The sequence below is a fragment of the Morus notabilis genome, unplaced genomic scaffold (genome assembly GCF_000414095.1).
Source record: "Morus notabilis unplaced genomic scaffold, ASM41409v2 Scaffold241, whole genome shotgun sequence".
Classification (NCBI taxonomy): Eukaryota; Viridiplantae; Streptophyta; class Magnoliopsida; order Rosales; family Moraceae; genus Morus; species Morus notabilis.
Window position 1 is genome coordinate 224,110 of NW_010358037.1, and position 24,413 is coordinate 248,522.

At 33.8% G+C, this 24,413-nt stretch overlaps 4 protein-coding genes across 10 annotated transcripts; all 4 read left to right on the forward strand.

The window, feature by feature from the left end:
- The first annotated feature begins 3,964 nt into the window (after positions 1 to 3,964).
- On the forward strand, positions 3,965 to 6,580 carry LOC21403847. Of its 4 annotated transcripts, none has more exons than XM_024161140.1 (2): positions 3,965 to 4,145; positions 4,908 to 6,580. In XM_024161140.1, exon 2 carries the CDS (start codon positions 5,064 to 5,066, stop codon positions 5,868 to 5,870), a length of 807 nt encoding a protein of 268 aa, XP_024016908.1. In that variant the 5' UTR covers positions 3,965 to 4,145; positions 4,908 to 5,063; the 3' UTR covers positions 5,871 to 6,580. The 4 variants fall into 4 exon arrangements, with proteins under 4 accessions (XP_024016908.1, XP_024016906.1, XP_024016907.1 ...); XM_024161138.1 differs by having other exon boundaries at positions 4,911 to 6,580; XM_024161139.1 differs by having other exon boundaries at positions 3,965 to 4,140.
- A 430-nt stretch (positions 6,581 to 7,010) lies between these two features.
- On the forward strand, positions 7,011 to 9,907 carry LOC21403848. Its single transcript, XM_010091286.2, has 6 exons — positions 7,011 to 7,389; positions 7,652 to 7,801; positions 8,223 to 8,481; positions 8,587 to 8,805; positions 8,939 to 9,081; positions 9,307 to 9,907. Exons 1-6 carry the CDS (start codon positions 7,087 to 7,089, stop codon positions 9,604 to 9,606), a joined length of 1,374 nt encoding a protein of 457 aa, XP_010089588.1. The 5' UTR covers positions 7,011 to 7,086; the 3' UTR covers positions 9,607 to 9,907.
- A 5,542-nt stretch (positions 9,908 to 15,449) lies between these two features.
- Positions 15,450 to 19,231, forward strand: LOC21403849. 3 transcript variants are annotated; one of them, XM_024161146.1, is made up of 3 exons: positions 15,450 to 15,815; positions 16,895 to 16,982; positions 17,269 to 19,231. In XM_024161146.1, exon 3 carries the CDS (start codon positions 17,313 to 17,315, stop codon positions 18,957 to 18,959), a length of 1,647 nt encoding a protein of 548 aa, XP_024016914.1. In that variant the 5' UTR covers positions 15,450 to 15,815; positions 16,895 to 16,982; positions 17,269 to 17,312; the 3' UTR covers positions 18,960 to 19,231. The 3 variants fall into 3 exon arrangements, with proteins under 3 accessions (XP_024016914.1, XP_010089589.1, XP_024016916.1); XM_024161148.1 differs by lacking the exon at positions 15,450 to 15,815 and adding an exon at positions 15,985 to 16,030; XM_010091287.2 differs by lacking the exons at positions 15,450 to 15,815; positions 16,895 to 16,982 and adding an exon at positions 15,971 to 16,030.
- A 2,300-nt stretch (positions 19,232 to 21,531) lies between these two features.
- On the forward strand, positions 21,532 to 24,237 carry LOC21403851 (EID1-like F-box protein 2). 2 transcript variants are annotated; one of them, XM_024161133.1, is made up of 4 exons: positions 21,532 to 21,691; positions 21,781 to 21,981; positions 22,755 to 23,527; positions 23,834 to 24,237. In XM_024161133.1, exon 3 carries the CDS (start codon positions 22,764 to 22,766, stop codon positions 23,508 to 23,510), a length of 747 nt encoding a protein of 248 aa, XP_024016901.1. In that variant the 5' UTR covers positions 21,532 to 21,691; positions 21,781 to 21,981; positions 22,755 to 22,763; the 3' UTR covers positions 23,511 to 23,527; positions 23,834 to 24,237. The 2 variants fall into 2 exon arrangements, with proteins under 2 accessions (XP_024016901.1, XP_010089591.1); XM_010091289.2 differs by having other exon boundaries at positions 21,532 to 21,981.
- Positions 24,238 to 24,413: the final 176 nt, after the last annotated feature.

Genomic DNA, 24,413 nt, shown 5'->3' on the forward strand with positions numbered 1-24,413 from the left:
ATCATTTTTTCTCATCATTATAGACCTTTATTTCCTTTTTATTTTTTTTTCATTCCCTCCTCGTAACAAACATAACTTAAGGAACACGTATAGAGTTTCAAGTTCCCGAGGATTCTTTTGGCGTACAAACACCCTGCAGTTATATCGTGCTTCACTTTGTTTTAAATCGAAAAAAAAAAGTAAAAAGTTTCAAGCTCCTCGTTATTAATTGGGAAGAGGACCGTAATGCTATAAGGACATACTACACAGGTAGGAAAGGCATAATTTGAAAAAGCAGGCAAAAATATGTATGTGATCTCTTTAATCTTGCTATTGCCCCAATTACATGTTCAGCCCCTCCACTATCATACTTCTCATATGCCTTGATAATTAAAGCGACGAGGTAATATTAATATTAAGATTACCGCTCCGATAGAAAAAAGAAAGTACACATTGGTGTTTGGACTATCAGTCCAACAATTTTGTTGAAATTATTTATTTATCTATTGAAGAAGACGAACATAATATAAGTCCGTTTAGTTTGCTGATTCGAGTTTTTAATTCGAGTTAAGATGCGATTTTATGTAAGAACTTTTTATTGTAGTAAAAAAATTATATGTAATTATTTTTTAGAGTTTTTTACTGTAATAAAATTTAAATTTTAAATTTAAATCGGTGAAATAAACAGAGCCGTATGGAAAACGGAAGTTACAAACTGAACTCGGAGAATTGAACTCCCCAAGTATATGCTCGTGCCTCATCTTCTGTAGCTGTGCTACTATCTTGTTAACTTTGGTATAAAATTCTTATTCGAATGAGTTGGGCCATGTGGCTCGGGTCTTCTTAGTTGGGATCTGTTGGGCCCAACAAAAAGTTGTATTGTCAAAAGGGAAAAACGGAAATTGTAGAAAATACGTCAATGAAAAATTTAAAAAAGTATATAAGTTAATTTTTAGTTATAGAAATTAATAGGTCATAACTTATCAAGTTATGGTTTATCATCAGATAAGTTATGGATAAACTTGTCAAGTTATGGTTCATAGCCAGATAAGTTATGGATAAAAACCGTGAATTATGGATAATAACTTGTCAAGTTATGGTTCATAACCAAACAAGTTATAGACAAAAACAGTAATTTGGCCTATTTATTAACTTATGTAAACTATTGGCTTATTAATTTTAATTCATCTCAAGTCTTGACCTATTTTCTTCTTTCTCCCAAGAAAAAATTGGACATATATGTTATTTCGAAATATATCGAAAAAAAAGTAAGAATATTACAAATGGTAAAAGTTAAAATCATTGAAATAATTTATTATGTAACTTCCAGAGAATAAAACAAGAATAGCATTATAATAATTACTAAGTATATTTGTCACTCAAATATTTTTAAAACATTGTTATATTTCAATTCTATTCTCGTAAAATTGTCAATGTGTAATTTTTTTCTATACTTAATGACATAAATTGCCGGACATGCTACAGATGCATCCATACATTGATTAGTGTCCATGAGAAAAAGTATTTATAGAGAATGTCTTGTCACCATACCAAATATACTCTTATAGTTATAGGTATTCACCGTGATACTAAAGATTTCTAACAACTAGTGATTACCGACATTCTATTATGATAATTGAAGATATCTTGTAATATGAGAAAAGAAAAGAAAAACTAAAAATACCCCTTATAAAAAAATATTATTTATATCACTTTACTAAAAAAATAAATAATTGTCATTTAATTAATAAAAAAAAGGTAATAATAACACTTAATTATTTAAAATGATATAAATAATAAGCTTGCATCAAATGACAAACCATGTATTTTTCTTTTATTTTAAAACAATATTTTTGTCATAAGCTTAAAAACATATAACCGGAGGATATTGTTTGAAATCAATGCCATTCACATCATTGTAATTCTTATGGAATGTTGCATTTCATCTAGGGTTGTGCATGATTAAATTCTGTTCAATCTCAAGCTGTCAAATTTCAGGAACATGACCAAATCTTCTTTAGTTTGCTGAAAAAGCAAACCACACTGAAGTAGAATAAATTCGCACGTTCAATTGCAATTCGATTTCGTTAGAGACGGTTGATTTGAAGGCCCAACATTACCCCGAAAGTAGACACGACCATAAACATAAATAGAAATGGCGAGAGGGAGAGGGCATTGTGATTGAGGTAAAGAGACAGTGCCGTGATAAAGAGAAAGTGCAGTGAAAGAGAGAGCCGGAAGGGCGGAGAGAGAGTGCCAAAAAAAAAAAAAAAAAAAAGGCTTAGTGAGAGTGTTTTGTGGTGAAAAAGCGTCGAGAAATTAGAGTTCTTTGAACTTGAAGGTGAAGCACTAGAGGGAGACAGTAGATGAGTGACCATGAGAAAGAATGATAAAAGATTGAAGGAGAGAAAGAGCACGCCAAGAGAGGAAATGAAAAGGGCCCTCTCTCACCTCCTTTTTGGCGGGCCTGCCAACATCTGCAACTTTGGATTAAAGGTAAAAGATCGAGCCGTCCGAACTGGCCTGACCCAAGTTTAACTGCATAAAAGGGATATTCGGACCAACTTTAAAAGAAAGAAGGTTGGTCCAGTCTCACCTTAAAACTTGGCATACTAGTCATAGGTTCGGGCTAGCATGAACTTTTATCAGGAATTTTTTTAGGGTGAAAGAGAGAAATAAGTCAAGACTTTAGATAAATTAAAATTAATAGGTCAATAATTTACATAAGTTAATAAATAGGCTAAATTACTGTTTTCGTTCATAACTAGTTTGGTTATGAATCATAACTACAAGTTATTGTCTATAACTTGTATGGTTATGAACCATAACTTGACAAGTTTATTCATAATTTATCTGGTTATGAACCATAACTTTACAAATTATGACTATTAATTTCTATAACTAAACATTGGCATATATACTTTCTTAAACTTTTTATATTGACCTATTTTCTATTTTTTTTATAAAAGAATAATAAAATCACTCTGAACCGGGCTAGGTCAATCAAAAAAATAGTTTTAAATCTAGAGTATCGATCCAACTCAGTCTGAAGGTTCAGACTAGACAGAAATGGGCCAACAATGACAGACTTCAGACTGACCTGTTTGGCTTGATTTAAACTTAGAAGTAGAACCCACTTCAGATACTTGTTTTCTAAGGCAATGAAACAAATTTGGTAAAAAAAAAAAAAAAAAAACTTCGTCAAAATCTGTATTTCATCGACATTCCAACAACTTATGAGAAAGGAAGAACATACACTTGTCACTTGGCCTCATTGCTAGAATTATCACTTGTGATTTCTTTGGTTTGACCCTCTCCACAAGATTGTTTGGAATGGAAAATCTACATAAATTATTAATGGACACATGTAATAAATTATATTCAATTTATGACATTTTTGTATCCCACGGCTTGTTTTTTTATAGCTACATATGTAAATAATTTAAGGAAAATAGTAGAAAATAGGCTAATATGAAAAAGATTTGCATATATTCATTCATTATTATGATTTGCATACATTGTGATTTATATATTCATTCATTATATGTAAATAATTTAAGGAAAATAGTAGAAAATAGGCTAATATGAAAAACTTAAGAAAGTTTATAGGCCATTTTTTAGTTATAGAAATTAATAGGTCATAATTTGTCAAGTTATGATTTATAATCAGATAAATTATGGATAAACTTGTCAAGTTATAGTTCATAAGCAGATATATTATAAACAATAACTTGTTAAATTATAGTTCATAACCAAACAAATTATAAACAAAAACAATAATTTAATATATTTATTAACTTATGTAAACTATTAACTATTAATTTTAATTCATTTTTCTCTTTCTCCCATAATTCAACATAGCCACTTGGCCTTAACTGCCTTTGAGATAGTGGCCCACACCGTTGCATCTTTGTCTTTTTGTTGTTGTTGTTGTTTTTTTTTTTTTCTACAATTAAAAACAAAACAAAAAGGTCAAATAATCAAATCCAGGAAAAAAAAATCTATTCGAGGGTTCTCTTCAGAGACTCTCATCAGAGCTTAAGCTCTTCTCGCAGTCTCACCGCGGGCGAGAGAAGAGAGATTGCCAAGTTCTCTCTCTCTCTTTCGATTTTCAGAGCGGAATTCTCATCGCTCCGAAATCGATCTCAGTCTTAAACATCCGTAAGGTTCTTCTTCTGATTCTAATTCGCCATTGCATTTGTTTGATTTTGAGCTTCTTTCTCGTTTTTAGGATTTTTCTGTTATTTAATTTCCTTGGTTGTGTCTCAAGAAATTGATCCGAATTGCTCGTATTCTGGGTCAAGATCAAGATTGTTCCTTAACATGCCCGATTTCTTCTCGGTGCATTTAATTGGTATTCCCATTTTTTAATTACTATTGATTTCTTTTTTATTATATGTTTTTGTTGCCAATCCTCTTATTGTTAATTGGATTCTTTGAGTTTGCAATCTTCTGTAGGATTTTATGGACGTGGTTTTATCATTGTTCTGTGAAATTGAGTCACAATCAGGGCTATCTATGAAATGAATCTGAAAGATTTTTATGATCATCATTGTTATTGTTTTTAGTACTAATAATCTTTATGTCTTAATGGCTAACTATCATAAATTGCCTCTTGATTATCACTAATAAATGACGAAGGGCAGACATTATTTCTACAATATAACACTCAAAGATGCAAATTCCGAGATAATTTTTGTAGTATAGTGTAAAACCCGTAGAAAGTGATGCTCTTCCTTGCAATGCGATTGTGTATTTGTTAAGTGTTAACTATGGTGCTTAAAGCATGTACTTTTTTTATTATGTTTTAGGAAAGTAACAGTGTGTTTGCTTTTCATTAGTTGTTTTTTTATTTTTTTCCTTTCCCTGCTCATATTGTACAATGCTGAATGCCAGATAGTTTAATACCCAACAAATTTACTTTTCAGTAGAAACTTTGATGTATCTGGGTGCGGTTGGATGTTTGTATATTTTGCAATAGCTCGAGGCGTGGTTCAGTCTTCAATAGGTTCTTTATGAGATACTACTTTGTTGAATTTAGCATGTGGAGGTGAGCCTGTAGTCGCTCAAACGGTGTTGTCGAAATGTGGAATTTTGCATCCAGTTGCATAGCTGGAAGCGTCGGATTGAAAAAGGATCCTCAGAAGCCGGCACAAACCGCTTCTGAATGTTCGGATGACGAGGTTTCTTCTGTGGTTGGCAGAGAAGAAGGATTAGAATGCCCCATATGCTGTGAATCCTTCAACCTTGTCGAGAACGTGCCCTATGTTTTATGGTGTGGCCATACCCTTTGTAAAAATTGCATTCTGGGATTGCAATGGGCAGTTGTGAAGTTCCCCACTCTACCAATCCAGCTCCCACTCTTTATCTCCTGCCCATGGTGCAATCTTTTATCCTTCCGTCTGGTTTACAGGGGAAACCTTAAATTCCCCCACAAGAACTACTTTCTTCTCTGGATGGTTGAGAGCATGAATGGCGATCGAGTTAAGACCCATTCTTCCCAATCTGAAGATCATCATCCTTCCTGGTCTGTAAATGGCAGTACATCCATGGCCTGTCAAATAAGCAGTGGTAGTAATCTTAGGAGGGGACACCATGTACGCCATTCCGAGCCATCAAGATCAAACGAGCGTGTCCATCTCAGTAATTACCTCAGTTTGGAGAGACTAAATTCTTCCCTTAAGAAATCACTGCTTTTCTTCGCTCATTTGACGGCCAAGTTTCCGTTGGTTGTGATATTCCTTCTAATCATCATATATGCTATTCCAGCAAGTGCAGCGATACTGGCTTTGTACATACTCGTCACAGTTTTGTTTGCCCTTCCGTCGTTTCTCATATTGTACTTTGCATATCCTAGTTTGGACTGGCTCGTGAGAGAAATCATCACCTGAGATGCCATTTGCCTCTGAGTTCGCAAGCAATGTGAATAGAAGTTCCTCCTACATGATAGCTCATCCTTAGCCCCAGTAGTATGCAATTCGACGACTTTCCAGGCTTCTAAGTTTCCACAATCTTCCATGCAAATTCATCTGATGTGAATACCACTTCTGTTGTATGCTTCTTCCAATCATTTGACCTCCTGCAGAAGGTAGATGCTGCGTGTCAGGTTCATGAATTCTGCAAAGTTGGCAAAAAAAAAAAAAAAAGGTTTCTGCGGATATTCAGATGATTTGATGTGAATTCACTAGGTAGTCAATATATGGGTTGTCATATTATAAGCTCACCTTCTTGTTTCTATTAATTAAGAGGTGGATACTTCTGTGGATAAGACATATATTATACTAGTTCTATGCTTGTTTTGTAACAAAATTCCAGATGATTTTGCCTAAAGGTAATGGAAAATAACTTGGATAATAGTATACGTAGAGGACGATCTTCTCAGCGTATCTGTCAGTCTTGTTATCTATATTGAAATGATGACTGATTATAAAGAGCAGTTTGTAATGATGACTTTAATCATGTAGTTTATGTGGTGTTTTAATTTCCATTGATTAGGCAAAGCAGTTGGTGCTTAATGTGTATGAGACACCTAGAAGGTGTAATTTCGTGAACTATGGATAATCCATTGATGGCGGACGGAGCTTTCACAGGTCTCCGAACGAGCACTTTTCTTTTTTTTTTTTTTTTTTTTTTTTTTTTTTTTTTTTGGGGGGAAGTAAAGTTCTTGAAATGAGCACTCCAACTAACCATTCTTCTTAAACAGTTCTATGCTAAATTCAGCAACCCTTTTTCGCAAGCGCAAAACTAAAGACAAAGCGTAGAGTAAATGCAATTTTCGCCGCGTCCGTAATACAGTATTTGGCTATTTGTTTTTAAAATTCCCTATAGAAAATATGTATTTCGAAAATTTATAAATCAATGGATTAAGGAATCTTGGTTCTAGAAAGTTCTCCGCTTTGCCATTTCTCTCCACATCCTTCTTTTTTACACTTGTCCTAGCGGCCACAATAAATCTAAAATCCAGGAAAATCCATGCACAGACAAAGCCAAGTAGGCCTCCACGTGTCAAAAACACATCCTGGAATTTTCGATCTTAAGATTCTGCTATGTACCCACTTCCCTCTGTCCAGTGGTCTGTCTGGCTAAGAACAAAACGCTTCTAAAAAAATGGTTGCAACAATTGCCTTTTCCTCAGCAAAATCGACCATTTTGCAGAACCCAGTAGTAGTTCGGAGAGACCCAAGTTGTAGTTTCTTTGGTGGGTCGTTGAAATTGAAGGGCCTGTGTGTACAGCCGAGAGCAAGAAACAAGAGCGGAGATGGCCTCAGTTTGGTCGTCGCTGCTTCAGCAAATGCCAACATCACAAATACTAACAGCAGCAGCAGCAATGGAGGCACATTCTACTTCAACATTACAGGCTTCCCTTTCCCTCTTGGTCCCTTCCTCAGAAGACGCACTATTAGGACTGAGGTTAGCTTCGTTTACCTTAAAACTTACCATTTGTTCTTCTGAATTATAACTTTTTTTTTTTATAATTCTTTTATTATTTGTTTAAGTTTTGGTTTGGTAATTTTTCCTTTCTTTTGTGCTATTTGAACCAATGGTCTATTTGTTCAAGGAATCATGTTCACAAAGTTCTCTCTTTTTATAGTGAGAACTGAGGTACCTTTGAGAGCATACAAATTTGTTACGTCAACTTATGCATTAATCCATTCATTCTATACGCTCTTAGGCTGTGAAAGGCTGTATATGGTTGCTTGAGCAAGAGCAAGCATTGGGCTTCAGCAGTGTCTCAACAAACATTAGAATGACGGTCATCAAACTCAAATCCGGCGGACTGTGGATCCACGCACCCATTGCTCCAACCAAGGAATGCATTCAGGTCCCATTTTGTTTTCCAATTTGAAGGCCGGTTGGTATTGTTGTGCTTTTTTAAAGAAATTGGATTCTGCTTTCTGCTTCTCAAAATTACTTTGAAGAGAGGTTGAATTTTGTGCCAATCACTTTTAGAATCATTTGCCAGACAGATTGCTTGTAAAAGTTGTTATTTTATGACTACAAAATTTTAAAACAATCTAAATAGAAACAAGTTTACCAAAATAGCCAGTTGTTGAAATATTTTTAATAATCACTTTTGGGAACGCGAAAGCAATCCAAAACTGACCCTTTACCTTTTTTTTTTTTTCTTCTTGTTGATGTTTATTTGTTTTGCAACCTGCAGTGTCAAATTCTGCTTATAGTATTTAATGGTAACTATATGATTCTGTGAACATTTTCTTATGAGTAATTTGCTCTCTTGCCAGCTTGTGAAAGAGCTAGGAGCTCCAGTAGAATACATTGTCCTGCCTACATTTGCTTATGAACACAAAATTTTTGTGGGCCCGTTTTCTAGAAAGTTCCCTCGGGCTCAGGTTTGGGTGGCACCAAGGCAGTGGAGTTGGCCATTGAACTTACCATTGGAGTTTTTCGGGATCTTTCGTTCTAAAACGCTAAAAGATGAAGACTTGTCCAGCCCATGGGCTGATGAGATTGAGCAGAAAGTTCTAAGCTCGCCAGAAGTTGGTATACGAACTGCATATATAATTATGAAAGCACTAGTGTTTTGTTATTTCATTGGTGATTAACTTATCAGAAAAAATAACCCTTTGTTTGATTTTTCTTGTTCAGGTATTGGACCATATGTGGAGGTAGCTTTCTATCATAAGCCGTCGAGAACACTACTCATAACAGATGCAGTAATTTTTGTTCCAAGGAAGCCACCCGAGTGTATAAGCAAAGAATCGTTGTTGGCATCTGCAAAGAATGGTTTGGCTGTGAAAATTCTAAGTAAAGGAAAAGAAGTCCCCAATGAACCAGTAGTTGACAACAAGATGAACCGTCAAAAAGGTCGGTCCTTTATTTCAAGCTCCACTGAAAAACTATTTGCGAGTAAATTTCATTACAATGATAATGCATTTAGAGAGGGATAATGTATGTCTACGTTCCATTGTGAATGAATACGGTTATTTTTTGGATACAGGGTGGGAAAGAATGGTTCTCCAAATCTTATTTCTTGGTCCATCAAATCTGTTGGAACCCAATGCTACCTTTGCTCAGATGTCTCAGAAGCTGATTGTTTCACCAATTGTGAAGACTCTGGTCTTTAGTAAAGTTCCTGAAAAGGTAAACATACTAGAAAGATTTTATGCGCAATCGATGCATTTTGTTGACTTCTAGACATTTGCTTTCTCTGCTTCTGATTCTTGATGACAAGAACATGTTGAAACGTGTAATTAAGAATTACTTCTAGTGAAATAGTACTGGACTGTTTTGAACAGAAAATTTTAAGCTTTTTAGTTTTATGACTGATTCTAAAGCAATGTGTTCGATTTCTACTTGGAAATTCAGGTGAGGGATTGGATTGATAGAATCACACGGGACTGGAGGTTCAAGAGAATAATCCCTGCTCATTTTGCTGCTCCAATCAATGCAAATAGGTCTACTTTCTTAGCTGCATTTGCGTTTCTGGATGACTTGTTGGGTGAGAGTTACATAACTCGTCCAACGCTGTCTCTTCTCTTCACATCGCTAATGGGAAAGGCCGCAAGTTACTTCCCACCAGATGACATGAAGACTTTGTCATCCCTTGATGAATTTCTAGTCTCGGTGGGAGCCGTGAAGAAAACAGTTTCAGGCCGGAAACGATAACACAAACATGGATATTTTAGGCTGCCAAGCTGCTTGTTGATACTTCTACACCTATTATAGTTACAAATACATGGATATTTTAGGCTGCTGTGGGTGATATCTCTCAATCCTTTTGCTTTCTCTTTGAAAACAAAATTGTAATCTTCTTGTCTAGAAAGTTCGCTGTAATGGAAAGAAATCTGTCAAAGGTATTGCTTTGGAATGGAGATTCTCCTATGCAAGCTTGGTTGTATTATGTATTCCATGGTCTTTCCCACCGAGTCAAGACTATGTTTGGTAGGATGGATAGAAAAGAGGAAGGAAAGAGAAATAAAATGTCTAGATGAAGAAAGTAAAATGGTTTTTTCTCATGTTATTTGGTAGAAGAGAAAAAAAGTGAAAATAAAATGTCAAATTTAAGACATTTTACAACAATATCTCAACACAAATAAAAATATAATAAATGGTGAAGGTTAAAATTGTTATTTTACATTTTATTTTTTTGTCAAATTTTTTTTCTTATCTTTTCTTTCCAAAGTTGAAAGGATTAAAAATTAGTGGGTCTCATAGATTTTCATTTTCCTTCCTTCCAAATTTTCTTTCTACCAAATAACTTAAAATTTCATTTTTCTCTATAAAAGCCTTTTTCTATTTTCTTCTCTCTCTCTCTTCCGTCCTACCAAACACACTGTAAGGCAGTTGCTTATAGCCCTACATCATGTCTTTCTGGAAAAAGCCTAGTTGTATTGCCTGAAAAAACACAACATCAAAGAAAATTCCTACACGAGAGTGTAAGAGTCTGTTTGGAAGATGGGTATGGTTCGTTTGGTATAAAGATTCAAATCAGTGTGATTTTTATCATGATTCTGAAATTAGAACTATAATTCATAATTTTGGGTTCAAATCATGATTCAGAATCAGGAGTTTGAATCACCTAGACGTTTGGTTCATGAATTAGAATCATGAGATTAGAACCATTTTTTATTTACGTGTATTTTTTGTAAGAGAAAATACTGTAGCGAATCACGAACCATGATTCAAATCGGAGTACGAATCCCCCAACCAAACAAAATTGGATCATGATTTAAAATCATCTAAATCAAATACTTATTCTGAACCAGAATCCAGAATTATGATTTTGGATCCATATACCAATCGCTAGTTTGAATTAAAGTTCAAATTTTGTGAGAGAAAACACTATAGTAAAATTTTTTAAATTAAATTTTTTTGTGAGAGAAAATTAGATTAGTTTGAACTCATTTTCTAATCGCACGCTTAATAACCAACCACCACGTGGTTGGCAAGATTACTTGTTCTTGATATGGTTTTAGGTCCAAGTTATTATCGCCATTATAAATGGAATACATGGACTATTGACTTTGTGGTGAAATCTATATCTCGTAGTTATTTGGGTACACGACCATTATTACTAACCATTTTTTTTTTTTCAATTAGCAATAAAAAAACATAAAAGAGCTCTTATCTCCCTTAGTAACTGTGCAGATCAGTCCATCAATGTTTGGGTCTAATTTTTATTTGGACTCACTCTAAGAAAAAATTATTTGCAAAATCTGATGCAAAATCTCTGATGTAACGAGACATGATTAAAATCGTACGGATTATTAGTACTAAAATTAATTCTACTCTGATGCAAAATCTCTGATGTACTCTTTCTGACTCTTAATTAGATATAGTTGAGAGTTAGGTTAACATAAGTTAGGAGTTAGTTACCTGACATTAATTAAGGCAAGAAGTAGAGGGGAGAGAGAAAGTAAGTCACCTTCCTTTGTTTGAAAACAAAAAGGAAGAAAAAAGAAACATTGGTAGAGCTGGAGTAGAAAGTCTCGTTTGCTTCGCAGATTTGAGTTTTTAATTCGAATTAAGATGTGATATTTTTTAAAAAATTTTAATTGTAGTAAAAAAGTTATATGTGATATTTTCTGAGAGATTTTTACTGTAAAAATCTAAAACTAAAAACTCAAATTGGTGAAATGAATTAGGCTGATTCCATGAAAACTTTATATGATGAATGAGTTTATGAGCATTTAATATGATTAATTGTTTGGATTGGAAGAGAAAATAAAATGGGTTGCAATATTGATACCCTTGACCAATAAAGAAAACCCTACTTTTTTGTTGGAGAGTCACCTTCTTAACTAGGCCATGCTTGATGCTACCAACTATGTTCACATTTTTCCTTCTTCCCAAAAGCCTTTGCACATATGAGAGCAAGTCTTCAGAAAGTGGTATATATTTTCAGGAAAATTTTATGGCACCATACATAAACAATAGTGGACTTGCGGAAAGTCTCAAAAGCTCTTGATTGTAGAGAATCAAATGTTTTGTGCCTAAAAAGTAAGGTCCACTTATATAGTAGGTCTGCTATCGATAGTACATATTTCTAATTGTTAGATATGGTTATATTAAATTTGAAAAAAATATACAACACATTTTTTATTATAAATAACACCCTTAGTTTATTTTTTCAAGACCTATCGTAAATATCTCTAAAACGTAGAGGATTAAAATTTAAAAGATGTAACTCTCTTATTTGTTAAATCAAGGAGTAAACCAAGGTTTACAAGTAATCAAGTACAATTTTTGTTATATAATAAGTCAATAACACAGTAACTTATGTGTTTCGTGTGGCCAAGCAAGTTTACACATAATGGACATTTTATTTGAAAAATATGGAATAGAGAGAGAGAGAGAGAGAGAGAGAGAGAGAGAGAGAGAGAGAGAGAGAGAGAGAGAGAGACCAAGGTGATTTTTTCATGTATATCATATCATTTAGCACTTTTTATATGCACACCTTGATGCCAGTTTGGCCATACAACTTTGTTAAAAAGACTTTAAATTTATGGAGCATGTCTTCACGTACTAATGCAAGCCACCAACTTTTTTTGGCTCTATTAATCATCATGGTGTATCATTAAAGAGACGTTATAAAACTTTTCCCCCATGAAGGAAGCTTAAAACCTCTCTTTTGGATAACCCCACTTTGTCATTTCCTCCAAGTTTGTGAGATGCTAAATATGATGCATTTCACACCTCATTTTCTTTCTTTCTTTTTTTTTTTTATTTTTATTTGGGCTTTTTTTTTTCTTATAGAGCTTTTCTACTGATAAATTCAAATTTATCATTAAATTTAATTAAAATTATATCATATTAAATATATATAAAATAAATAATTTTTAGTATAGATGTGATGGCTGAAAATAAAGAATACCACCGGTTTATTTTTTTTTTGTCTTATGAGAGAAATTACATATTTAAATTGACCAAGATCGACATTTTTTTTCTAGCTAACAGTAAGGACATCTTTTTCTTGGGATGTGGGAAATGTAATCACAAATTGCACACAAATGTGATTTTGGAAGAAAAAAATCCTTTCAAATATGGTCCAAGCAAATAAATATATACACGTGTATAGCTGTATGTATATATAAGTATTAAAAGGTCCTTCCTATGTAGGATTAATGATCCCAATTTGAGTAGGGCTACTGTTCTTTGCATCTCTCAAGTACAATTTTAGGGCCCATTTAGTTCTCCAATTTGAGTTTTTAATTCAAGTTGAGATGTGACTTTATGTGAGAACTTTTTACTGTAACAAAAAAAATTAAATGTGACTGTTTCTGAAAATTTTTTACTGTAATAAAATTTAAATTGATAAAATGAACGAGTCTTTAGAGTTTATTACGAAAAAATAGTCGGTTTATATAAATAATGATAAACCATATTGGGAAATTGAACATTTGAACCTAGTCATACCTTCTGCAGTCTGTTGGTGGCCTTGAAATGAAAGAGACTCTTATGAGCCACTAAAAAGGTCAACAAATTAATTATAGCCGACACAAATAAATAAATTAAATCAACTTTAAAAAAAAGAAAAGAAAAGAAAAGAAAAAAAAAAAAAAAACATTGTCTGATATCCGTGCAGTGCTTACTGCTGTTAATTCTTTCTTTTGGGGGTGAATTATTGCTGTTAATTCTTTTCCCTTTTGAGATATTGCTGTATGGTCCTATCTTCTGTTTTTTTTTTTTTTAACTTTTTTATTTTTTATGTGGGCAAGCATATGCATAAAAGTATTGCAAGGGCGTCCCAAGTTTTTTTCAAAAAAAAAAAAAAAGTATTGCAAGGACCATTTCCTAACACCTAAATACCTAATTTTGATATTCTAGCAAAAAAAAAAAAACACTAACTAATTTTGATAAAGATGGAATCTCAGTCAATTACTATATAAAAATCGTTCTTATTGTTCTATAATTAAGATTAAAACTTTCAAATTACAATGGATTCAACTTGCAGTGAGGTATTGCAGTCAATCTTTGTGAATTGATCCTAATAGGAGATTTATAAAAAATATAGTTTTGTTCATTTCACAACTCAAATTTTATCGTTATAAATTCTCACAAAAATTTAAATTTAATTTTTTTATTATTGTATTTTTCTCTCACATACATAACTCAAGTTATGGCTTTATATTTATATCGTTATTTGATTAAAACAAAAGAAAAAAAAAATAGAAATGTCAAAGCCAAAGACTCTTTAAACTTAGAATTCATGAGAACAATATAGAGATGACCCTTAATACATATTAGTTCTGCATTTTAAATGATTAAATTAAACCATATAGTTGTACATTTAAAATAACAAGAACAATTACTACAAAACGTTGTATTTAAGAAAAAAAAAGTACTACAAATTAAATATGAATGAAAACGGAAAAATATATAGTGCATGATCAAGTGGCGTATATATGTTAAAGACATCTTGTTTGTTTTTGTTTTTTCTTTTTTTGACGAAAAAAATCTTGATTGGTAATAGTGCTAAATAATTTTGTTGGAATTATTATTTTGAAAAAGTTTAGAATTATTTCCCTCGAGTAAATCGAAAAGCACTTTCACGGGAAACATATGTACCATTTGAATTATTTTTGCTACCAAATTGGCCTTACCATTATTTACGACAAAAAATGCAGGAGCATGAGGAAAACAAATGGCTATTTTTTTTTCCTCCTTTTTAAGCAAACAAATGGCTAGCTTAGTGGGATGAATATGGCCACGTTTTCCACTACAATTTCAAAATAACATTTTTGACAATTCAAAAATTTATAGTAGAAATTGAAACACTAACATTTTTCAAAATTAATCATTGAGAAAGAAAACATTAAATTTTCATTTTTAAAAGAAAGAAAGAAAACATGACACGCTCGAAAGTTGAAATCAAATTAAGAAAATTCAGTGACGTCAATTTGTCTGTCATATTTAATTTCCTACCAAAGAGGTCCAATTCTTCCCTTCATTTTATGTAATAAATTTAAATTAACATTTATGGGCAACATCATAAATACATTTCTCTAAAGCATAACATATCACATCTCACAATTCCATATATAGCTTGTGAAAACCGGATTTTTGTTTTGAAAGAAAAAAAAGTATCTTATAGTTCTATACTTCTAGGCCATCTAAATACATGAGAACTTAAAAAGAAATATATACAAATACATTGAATTTGATGAAATTCTAACTATTTAAAATTATAAATTATTAATAAGATTTAAAAAAAAAAAAAAGAAATGATACAAAAGAAAAAACCCTACCTAAACAATCGCAATGTTATCAAGTTTTGTGTAATTGTTACATACTATTTTAATATGTTACAATTTTTATACTCTACAATATAATTTATTTATTTATTTATTTTGTATTTTATCAAGTTTTATTTTATACTCTACAATATAATTTTTTTAAAAGTAATTAAAATAAAAAAATATTTGCTTTTGGGTGGGGCCTACAAAATTTTTCTCCTTTTATTTATCTTAGGATAGGATTGTGTAAGTTGTAACAAACGCCAACGCGGCTTAAAGGGCAAATTAGAAAATCCCCGCGGATCAGAAAAAAGAAAAAGAAAAAAAAAAAAACTTCAAAACAGTTTGCTTGCTTTCTTGCTTGCACGATCTCTGAAGCAGAATCCTACGTACACACTACACAGATATTTAACAAATATCATCACACATTTTTTCACACAAAAACCAAATCCAAAAATCACACCAAGAAAAGAAAAGATAACCAAAACGAAACAAACACAGTCGCCAACGCCTTCTCTTCTCTTCTCTTCTCATTCTCTTCTCTTGTCCCCTTCCTCCTTTATCTTGGCTTTCTGGTTAAGCACGCAGAGAAGAGAGAAAAGATATAAAGAATCCAATAAAAAAGGAAACAAAAGAAAGGTAAGTTATGCTTCTTTTCTTTCTCTTACGCGTTTGTGTTTATAAAAAAGGCCCTTGCGTTTGTGTTTATAAAAAAGGCCCTTTCTTCTTTCTTTTTCTTTTTTTATGGAAAACTGAGAATTGGGTTATAGTCTTTTTCTCCTCTTGGCAAATGGGTTATCGGAAAAGTGTGATTTTGATAATGGGTTTTCGTGCCAAGAAAAACGCTCTAATGGGTGCGTTTTTTTTTTTTCTTTTTTCTTTTTCTTTTTTGTGTTTGTTTTGGAATTGATTAGTTTCCATTGTTCAAAGACGGGTGTTTTTCTTCTTCTGCATTTTCTATTGTTGAAATGGGTTTTTGCACAAAGTTTAGATCTTTGGTGTGAATTTTTAACTTTTTTTTTTAGTTATTTGTAGTTCTGCTTTTCAAGTTCTCTCGATTCAACCCAAGATTGCCTTCTTTTGGAATTCTGTTCTTGATACAATGAATTGAGAAATTTCCTTGTTCTCTTACTACTGCTGTATCAATTAAATTGGGTGCGACATGATTAAAAAAAAATCTATTAATCTGAAAAAGCAAGTTTTTTTGGCTTGAAAGTCTATATGTTGGTGGGTATTGCGCTTAGAATGCAAAATTTTATATATCAATAGGCTCATTACAATGAAGTTTGAGCAAGTAACGAGAGGATTGTATAGCTGGATGAGTTTTTTTTATTATTATTTTTTATTACTATTATTTTCTTTGATTTTGTCGTTGGTGATTTATTTGATTTCAATATTTTAATTTTTTAAGTTTATTTTATTCTGCTTAGATTTCAAGCAATGATTCCGGTTTCTTTATTTGCTTGCTTATTTGTTTGTTGGTTTCTTCTTGTTCGGTTATGTCTTTGCTTATTGTTCAAGCACTTCATTATGTTTATTGTGACAACATGCTTATTTATTATTTTCTTATTTTAGTAAGAGTTGCCAAACAAGAAGAATGTGATGGAAAGTAGTTTTGAATTACAAGAAGTGTGATCTTGCCATCTTTTGTCTTCAAACGTTGCAACAGTAAATTGAATACCTTTATGATATTTATTGTGGTCTGTTTATTTATATAGGGAAATATAAGAAGCGTGAAATTCTTTTTTGTACTCAATAGTTCTCAGAATCTCTAGTTGCAAAATTGGAAAGCTACATACATCTCTGGTAAAAATTCATAACTTTATGTTTCCCTGTCTAATTTCCTCAAATCATTAAAAATTAGCATTACATAAATAAAATTTTTCCACATATTTTCTTCACCACTATCACTCTAAGTGGTAACATATAATGCTTAGCTTTTATTTCTGTATCCCATCAGGGTGAAGAAATATGAAACTATTGTTTGAACCAGAGTTTTCAAAACTTGTTATTGTTCAATATGTTTGGAGTTAATATTCGTCTCCTGTTATTTTCTTTGCTCCCTCATAAAGTAGTTTTGGCTGGTTTTCAGGCTCGTTTCTTCTAAAGTTGGTTTAGTATATCTTGTTCTTTCTGATGGCGGAGGAGAATATCAGTTTACAAATGACGCCAACCACACTTGATGGGGACGGTTTAAGAAGAAACTCTACAGGAAAGGCTGTCTCTTCAAACAGCGGCAAAAAAGTTGTTCCTAATTATCTAAGATCTTCTACTGGTTCCTGTCATGACTTCTGTAAATATGGGAGGAAACACGCCTTCGAAGAGAAGTCGAGACATCCTATCATGAAAAGGGTTGCAGCAAAACCAAACGACAGGCGAAGCTCGGTGGATTCAGTGGCTTCTCTAGGGAGGAACAAGTCTTTTGCGGTCAAAACTCAGTCCCAGAATGCCCCCAATATGACAAGATCACTTGATAGCCTGAATTCTCTAAAGGGTGATGTGATTGCCGGGAAGAAGAAAACATCGCTGGTCAAGCTCGAAGCTGATTCAAAATCTTACACATATGAAACCCCGAAATCCATAAAGCAGAAAGTGTCAGGTTCTACTGGAAAGCAGGAAGTCTCTTTGAAGAAAGGTTTGACAGAACCTAAGCTGAAAAACTCTTCTAGCACAAATTCAAGTTCTCTGAAGCTGAAACCTGCTACGGGGAAGCCAAAGTCTTTAGGGGAATCTGTGGGAAGGTTAAATGGACGTGGTGACATGAAGATAGGCAAGACGACGGGGACCTCCCAAGTGGCTCTAAAGAAAGTGCAAGCATCCCCGGCAGCTTCATTGTCCTCTAAACCCTCGCAGGGTAAAGTTGCAAGCGCAAGTATGAAGAACCGTAGCTTGAAGAAAGTTGCGCCTCCTCTTAAGAGTAATAACGAGGTCAGAAGTTCTGAAGCTGCAGAACCTGAGAATGATGGTTTCCAGGAAAAGACCTTGTATGTCATCAAGATGGAAAATGAAAACAATACCTTGGAGTTACCTCAGAACGAAACCTGTGCTAAGGAAGAGGAATATGTCATGGAGATGGAAACTGAAAACAATATATTAGAATCAGATCAGAATGAAACTCATGCAACGGAAGTAGACTTTCTGCCACATCCGTTGTCATTATCACCTGAGCCTTCCTCCTCTCCGGACCTTCTATCCTCTTCACGGGTTGAAGAGGAGGAAGATCAACAGGACTCTGAATACACAATAAGTGAATCGGAAGACTACACTTACTCAGAGAACAGTGATGCAGAAAGTGTGGATAACTTGGAGATGCTGGACATGAATAACAAGATGCACAAAAGGCCTGGCTTGGATTATGCCGAAGATGAGGATGAGAAAGCAATGAGATTGAAGTTCAGGAGGGGAAAGGTGGTGGAGATGCAACTAGAGAATAACGCTGCGAGGAGGCTCAAGTTCAGGAGAGGGAGAGTGTTGGATAACCAAGATGTCGATGCCGATGCCCAGAGGAGAAGATATAAGACAAGAGAGGAAATTGTCGACGATTGTACTGAAACCAGTGCAGAGAAAGTCGTTTTGAAACATCAAGATGTGCAGGGGAAGAAAGACGCTCAGGGTTTGTTCAACAATGTGATTGAAGAAACAGCGAGTAAGCTCGTCGAAACCCGGAAGAGCAAGGTTAAGGCCTTGGTTGGTGCTTTTGAAACGGTGATCTCGCTTCAAGACAACAAACCTTCTGCTGCAAACACAAGTCAATTAAGTGGAAAAGAGTCTTCGTTTGATTAACACAAAAACTATAAACTTTTTTTTTTTTTTTTACCCTCATAAAGCAGTCAGAAATAAATAAATACATAAAGCTTGCAAGGGAAAATTTTTTAGTATTCTACAAGCTTTTGGCCATTGGGAAAAATGTAAAGGTAGATTGGTTTGGTTGACTTCTTCACACACAATTCTCTGGACGGTATGCTTTTCTTACCTTTATCTTCCGAGTTTGATTTCCTCATATGGTTTTGATAATTTGATTCAGTGAATAAAGAAGGGTAAACTCATAAAGGAAAGGGAGATGAAATTTTTTAAACTATATTTGACTTCTTTTTTTTTTTAAACTATATTTGACTACTTGTAATATCTTTCTTATTTCTTTTGATACAAGTGACAATGACTCTTTAACTTTTGGGGTTTGTAATTTGGTGGATGTAGCTTTCTTATTTCCCTTTTTTTAGTACATTGACTGATGTTACCTCTTAAAAACATTCTAGTACTGTATGTTTGGTTCGGCTGACTAATTTCGTATTTAGCTGTCTTTCGCTTTCTCTATGCATGTCTTTTGGTGTCTGACTCTTGTGGCAAATGGCAAGTTTTTGAACATCAACCGGAGGAATCAAAAGTAACTGAAAAACGTGCTTATCAAGATACATCAAACTAATTCTTTTTTTGGTTTTGTTTATTTGTTTTTATTTTCTTTGGCTTGGAACTAAAATTTGTTTGAAATTACTTAATAATCGAGTTTTCAGTTTTAAGTTTTTACAGTTAAAAATTTTCAGAAAATATCACATCTAACTGTTTATTATAATTAAAAATTCTCAAAAAATGTCATATCTCAACTCAAATTGAAAACTTAAATTCTCAAAACGAAGGAGGCTTAAGTCGATATCTGAGTTGGCTATTTTACGTTTTGTGAGGACTAGTAGCAATAGTCGCTGCTGCAGTTTACTCATAAATGGCATGACTTTGTGTCTTTTTCTTCCTAATACAAATGATGCATTTACGGTGGAGAAATACTATTTTATTCCACCGATAAGAATTGTGTTTACGGTTGGATCAATTTTTTAGCGATTTGCTCTACAATAGGAGTAATTTTGTATCTGTGCTGTAAATTTTTAATGCAAAACATGTGTAAATTGATCGTTAAAAAGTTAATTTAACAGTTAAATACAACAGTTCCTATTGATAGAGTAAAATAGCATTCTCCGTCATAAAGATTTTCTAATACAAAAGGAATTCTGTGATTGAATTAAGGGAAAAAAATACTATATATATATATATATAGTATTTTTTTCCTATAATACAAAAATTCAATTGGACCAGTAAACTTTCATACTGTTAGATTTTGTTGTGATTATGATATGAAATTACATCGCTATAATATCAGTGACAATTTGTATGATTACTATATTATTTAATTTACCAGCTTTTGATATTTTGTTAGAAGGGTAAAACAGTTTGTTGAGAAATTTGCACTCCAGAAACTCACCTTTTCATCTCTCGTCTCTCTAATCTCCAACCAATTAATGGATCATTTCTTATTTAACCTTCCCACCTAACCAAATACATTAACACCTAAAAATAAGTCAGATTATGTTAGTCATTTCTTGTTTTTAACTAAAATAATTAATGATTTAGTTTTTTTTTTTTTCACTCTAACCGTTAACTAAGTGGTTAGTTATTTTGACAAAAGCATATTTTACTAACTAAATATAGCTAACAAGAAGTGGTTAGCTATTATTCTTTTTGTTATTTTATTTTTTGTTTTGATGTAAAAGTAAAAGTTAAAAAAAAAAGTTATTTATATTTTAAACTAAAAAATATATTAAAATAATTTAAAATAGAGAGTATGATTAGAGTAACTTACTAAAAATTACTAACTAAAATAATATTTTAGTAATTTTAATTAGAATTTAGTTAAAATTTAAAGAGTTCATTTAGAGATGTTCTAACATAGATAAAATAGAACATTTTTCCTTCTTATAGAGCCGTGTTAAGCTTAAAAGAGACAGACATAAACACAATTTTTGTTAATTAATCATTCTTTAACAAGTTGAAAGAGGCGGCTAGTTTGAATTTATTGTCCTTATTTGTCCCACTATTTATTTGTAATGTAATCCAAAATTAATAATCTCACTCAAAAGTACTTAAACAACTTATGAAGCGTCAAAATTTTCAAAAGATAGTCTGGGACATCAAATCTTTACAATGAAGCCGCATGCTAATTGCATTATAATCACCAACAAAGGAACAGTGATTAAGAATAATAAGCAAACACGTGGCAAGCGGAGAATTACTATACCAATAGAATCTTTTCCAGTACCCTGTGAAATATACTCCTCAAGCTCCGATTCGCAGTAAAAAAAACTAAGGGCGATACTCAACCGACTCAGCTTGTCTTTTTCCTCAACCTGTACGACAGATAAGACAATATGGTCCCCACAACGAATGCCTGAAACACGCCAGCTAAGCTCTTTCGACACGTGGCGCATTACAACTGGTTGTTTCTCCATCCACTTGTCGCTGTAAACATTGCGACCAATATAATAATGTTATTACATTTTTCTTCTTCTATATGGAGCGCAAAGCAAAGACCAAAACCAAAGCCAAAGCCAAAGCCATTCCTTCTTCTCTCTCTCTCTCTCTGCGTTTGGTTTTACCAGCGTTATTCTATCTCTGTGAGCGCGTATTTTTCTCTGGACGAAATTGCTCCTGTGGGGAAGCGAAAGCTCCAGATGTTTCTTGCGTCCGAGGTGTAAATTACTGGGCTTTTCTTGGGTTTTCGTTTTGCCCTTTCTGGTTCTTGCAAAAACCCTAAATCTGCTGTTTTCCCGTCTTGCAGAGTTGGGTTTCCTTGGGTTTCGGTGATTCGCGGAAGTTGGGAATCCTGATCTTGATCTGAGGTTGGAAATTGGGCTTCAACTTCGAGAAAATTACGATCGAGTACGCACTTCTCAGTGCCTTTGGCGGGCGTTTGGTTGGGTTTGAAATGGGCTAGGGTTTCGCCAATTCTTCATTTCTCTTACTGGTCTTGTGCAATCAGGTGAAGATTTAATGTTAGAGTTCTAGTGTGGTTTAACTAGTTTCTTGAAGTTTCGGTAGATTTTGTTTGAAAAGCTCTGAATTTTGTTGTGGAGACTTTGTGGATCTGAGATTTTGGAAGTGATGAATAGGCTAAAAGAGTGCACCTTTTTGTGTGAATGAACTAGATTTAGAGTGAAAAACTTGTTTTGGGACTTCATTTGTTCGAGCTCTAATGCCAAACTATGGATAGCACTTTGTAGTCTTACTTGGTAGGAACTATAAATTTGTGTATGTTTTTTAGTTGGGTTTCATTGTAATGAACTATTATTAGCGTCCGATCAGATGAGGTTTGTAGTTTTGTGTTGTGGTTATCTGGGTGGTATCTGCAATTCTCAAAACTATGACTTAAGTAGTTCAGTTGCTTTAACTTTCAAAACTACATCATATTATTACAAGCGGTCATTTTCTAGGGTGGCAAGGCTTCTTGTTCTCCTTGATAAGTCTTGGGTTCGAGTTAGTCCGATGTGGTAGATGGGTTATATGGGCAATCCATTTCTTGAGGGATCCATATACTGAAGGGGAATGCACTGGCCTCCCAAGATTATATGGATATGCCACCGTCCTGATAAAAAGGAAGTTACGTCAGACTATTATTTTGGTTGCAAACTTGATCACTAGTGTTGTTGTTATGATGCTAACTACGAACCTGAGAATGTTTCCTCTTTTTCATTTAGCATGTACAAAGGATTTTTTTTTTTTCTTTTAAATTGGTGCATCTTTCTGTCTTGCCAGGTTGAAACGATGATTCTGACCAAGCAGTATCGTTGCATACACTCGTCAAGCTGCCAATGCACAAAGGGGCATCTGAGTGAAGAAGTGATATTCCTAGTATTTCAACAGTTGAATTGGAACCCTAAGTTGATTGCTGCACTTTCCTGTGTATGCAAATGGTTTGATGATCTTGCGAAGCGAGTGCTATGGAAGGAATTTTGTCGTACAAGAGCACCAAAAATGATGCGTGATCTGCAGTCTTGTGGAAGTCACAATGTTGATGGGAACTGGAGGGCACTGGGAAAGCTGCTCATATACTGTTCAGGATGTCAGAAAGGCGGCCTGTTTAATAACGTTCAAATTCCTGGTCACTTTGTTTATAGGACTCGATTCTCCAGGACATCAGGAAAGAGCTTTCTATTGCCGCAATGTAGAACAGATGTTTTGTATGTTTGTGACCCTTGTGAACATCTTGACCAAGGAGATGATGGTGATGTGGGATTTTTCCGAGGAGTTTTCAAGTCATTCTCAACATCGAAGGTGCGGAAAATGCTGATTAAGAGGGAGGCTCAGCTTCATCCGAAGGAGGTGTGCCCTTATTGTAAGGCTAAGTTGTGGAGCATGTTGCAAGCCAAAATGATACCACAGAGTGCTAGTGTTAGATTGGGTGCTTACGAGGATTGTATCGAGTATTTTGTTTGCCTCAACGGACATATGCTTGGGATCTGCACGCTTTTGCCTCTGTCTGATTCAGAAGAGGCATCTGAGGGGGAGTGACGGTTGATGAAAAGCAGGTATACCCTCATCACAAAAATCTTGTATTTCTGAGTGAAGCAAAGTTAAGTCTACAGAGCTTGTTAAAGTGATATTTAGATGGCAGATTTATGAAACCAAGTTGTCAGTAAACTGGAGTGAAGCCTGTATCTGCTCTTTAGTTTGAGAAAATAACCATCCGCTTTTGGAGATACAGCAAAAGCAGTCTCATTCCTATGGATATTTATTATTTACCTTTAGTTGAACGTGTTAGGTCGACCATATAGTTTGAATTTCATTCATCTAGTGATTAACGTAGTTTTCCTTGCCTTTGTTGCCTTTACCAGATTTTTTGTTATTTGATGCGGAAGTTGATGGTCAGACATGGGATTGGAGCGGACTTCCCCTTGGCATATTTAACCATATAACTTTGATCCGTGATTTCGACTCCCAGTCTGTCCTGGCCATATTTTCGAGTTGAAGGGTTTTGGAGATGCTGCTGACCGTTACATTTTGTGTTGTCCTTTTCATGAAAAAAGGTTGTGACCAAGAATTATCATTGACGTATGACATGTATAATATGTACGTGGATGTCGAATTGATTTGTGCAATAATCAATATTTCACTTGTCTGTGATCATTCATCAGTATTCTGTGGCTTTGTTGGCGCCCTATATTTTCTATTTACATTCATCCCATTCATTAGGTGATTTGCATCAAATAGTCATTTGAATTGCATGGTAGAATAGGATGTATATCCTTCTTTTAATTTGTCTGATATTAATGGAAGTTAATAGAATGATATCATTCTGTATATTCTCCCCTGTTTCCCTCTGTCTAGAATGGTCATGCCATCAAAGCTTTAAAATTCTATTGACGCCATTGGACAACCTTAACTTTTTGGACGAACATAAAGTTAATTGAGAAT

Excerpts from the sequence above, each read along its gene's own strand:
- LOC21403851 (XM_010091289.2), top strand. The coding sequence starts at position 22,764 with ATGATTCTGACCAAGCAGTATCGTTGCATACACTCGTCAAGCTGCCAA.
- LOC21403848 (XM_010091286.2), top strand. The coding sequence starts at position 7,087 with ATGGTTGCAACAATTGCCTTTTCCTCAGCAAAATCGACCATTTTGCAG. Across the intron at positions 8,806-8,938 it reads CAAGATGAACCGTCAAAAAG|GGTGGGAAAGAATGGTTCTC; the intron begins GTCGGTCCTTTA and ends TTTTGGATACAG. Across the intron at positions 9,082-9,306 it reads TTAGTAAAGTTCCTGAAAAG|GTGAGGGATTGGATTGATAG; the intron begins GTAAACATACTA and ends TTGGAAATTCAG.
- LOC21403849 (XM_024161146.1), top strand. The coding sequence starts at position 17,313 with ATGGCGGAGGAGAATATCAGTTTACAAATGACGCCAACCACACTTGAT.
- LOC21403847 (XM_024161140.1), top strand. The coding sequence starts at position 5,064 with ATGTGGAATTTTGCATCCAGTTGCATAGCTGGAAGCGTCGGATTGAAA.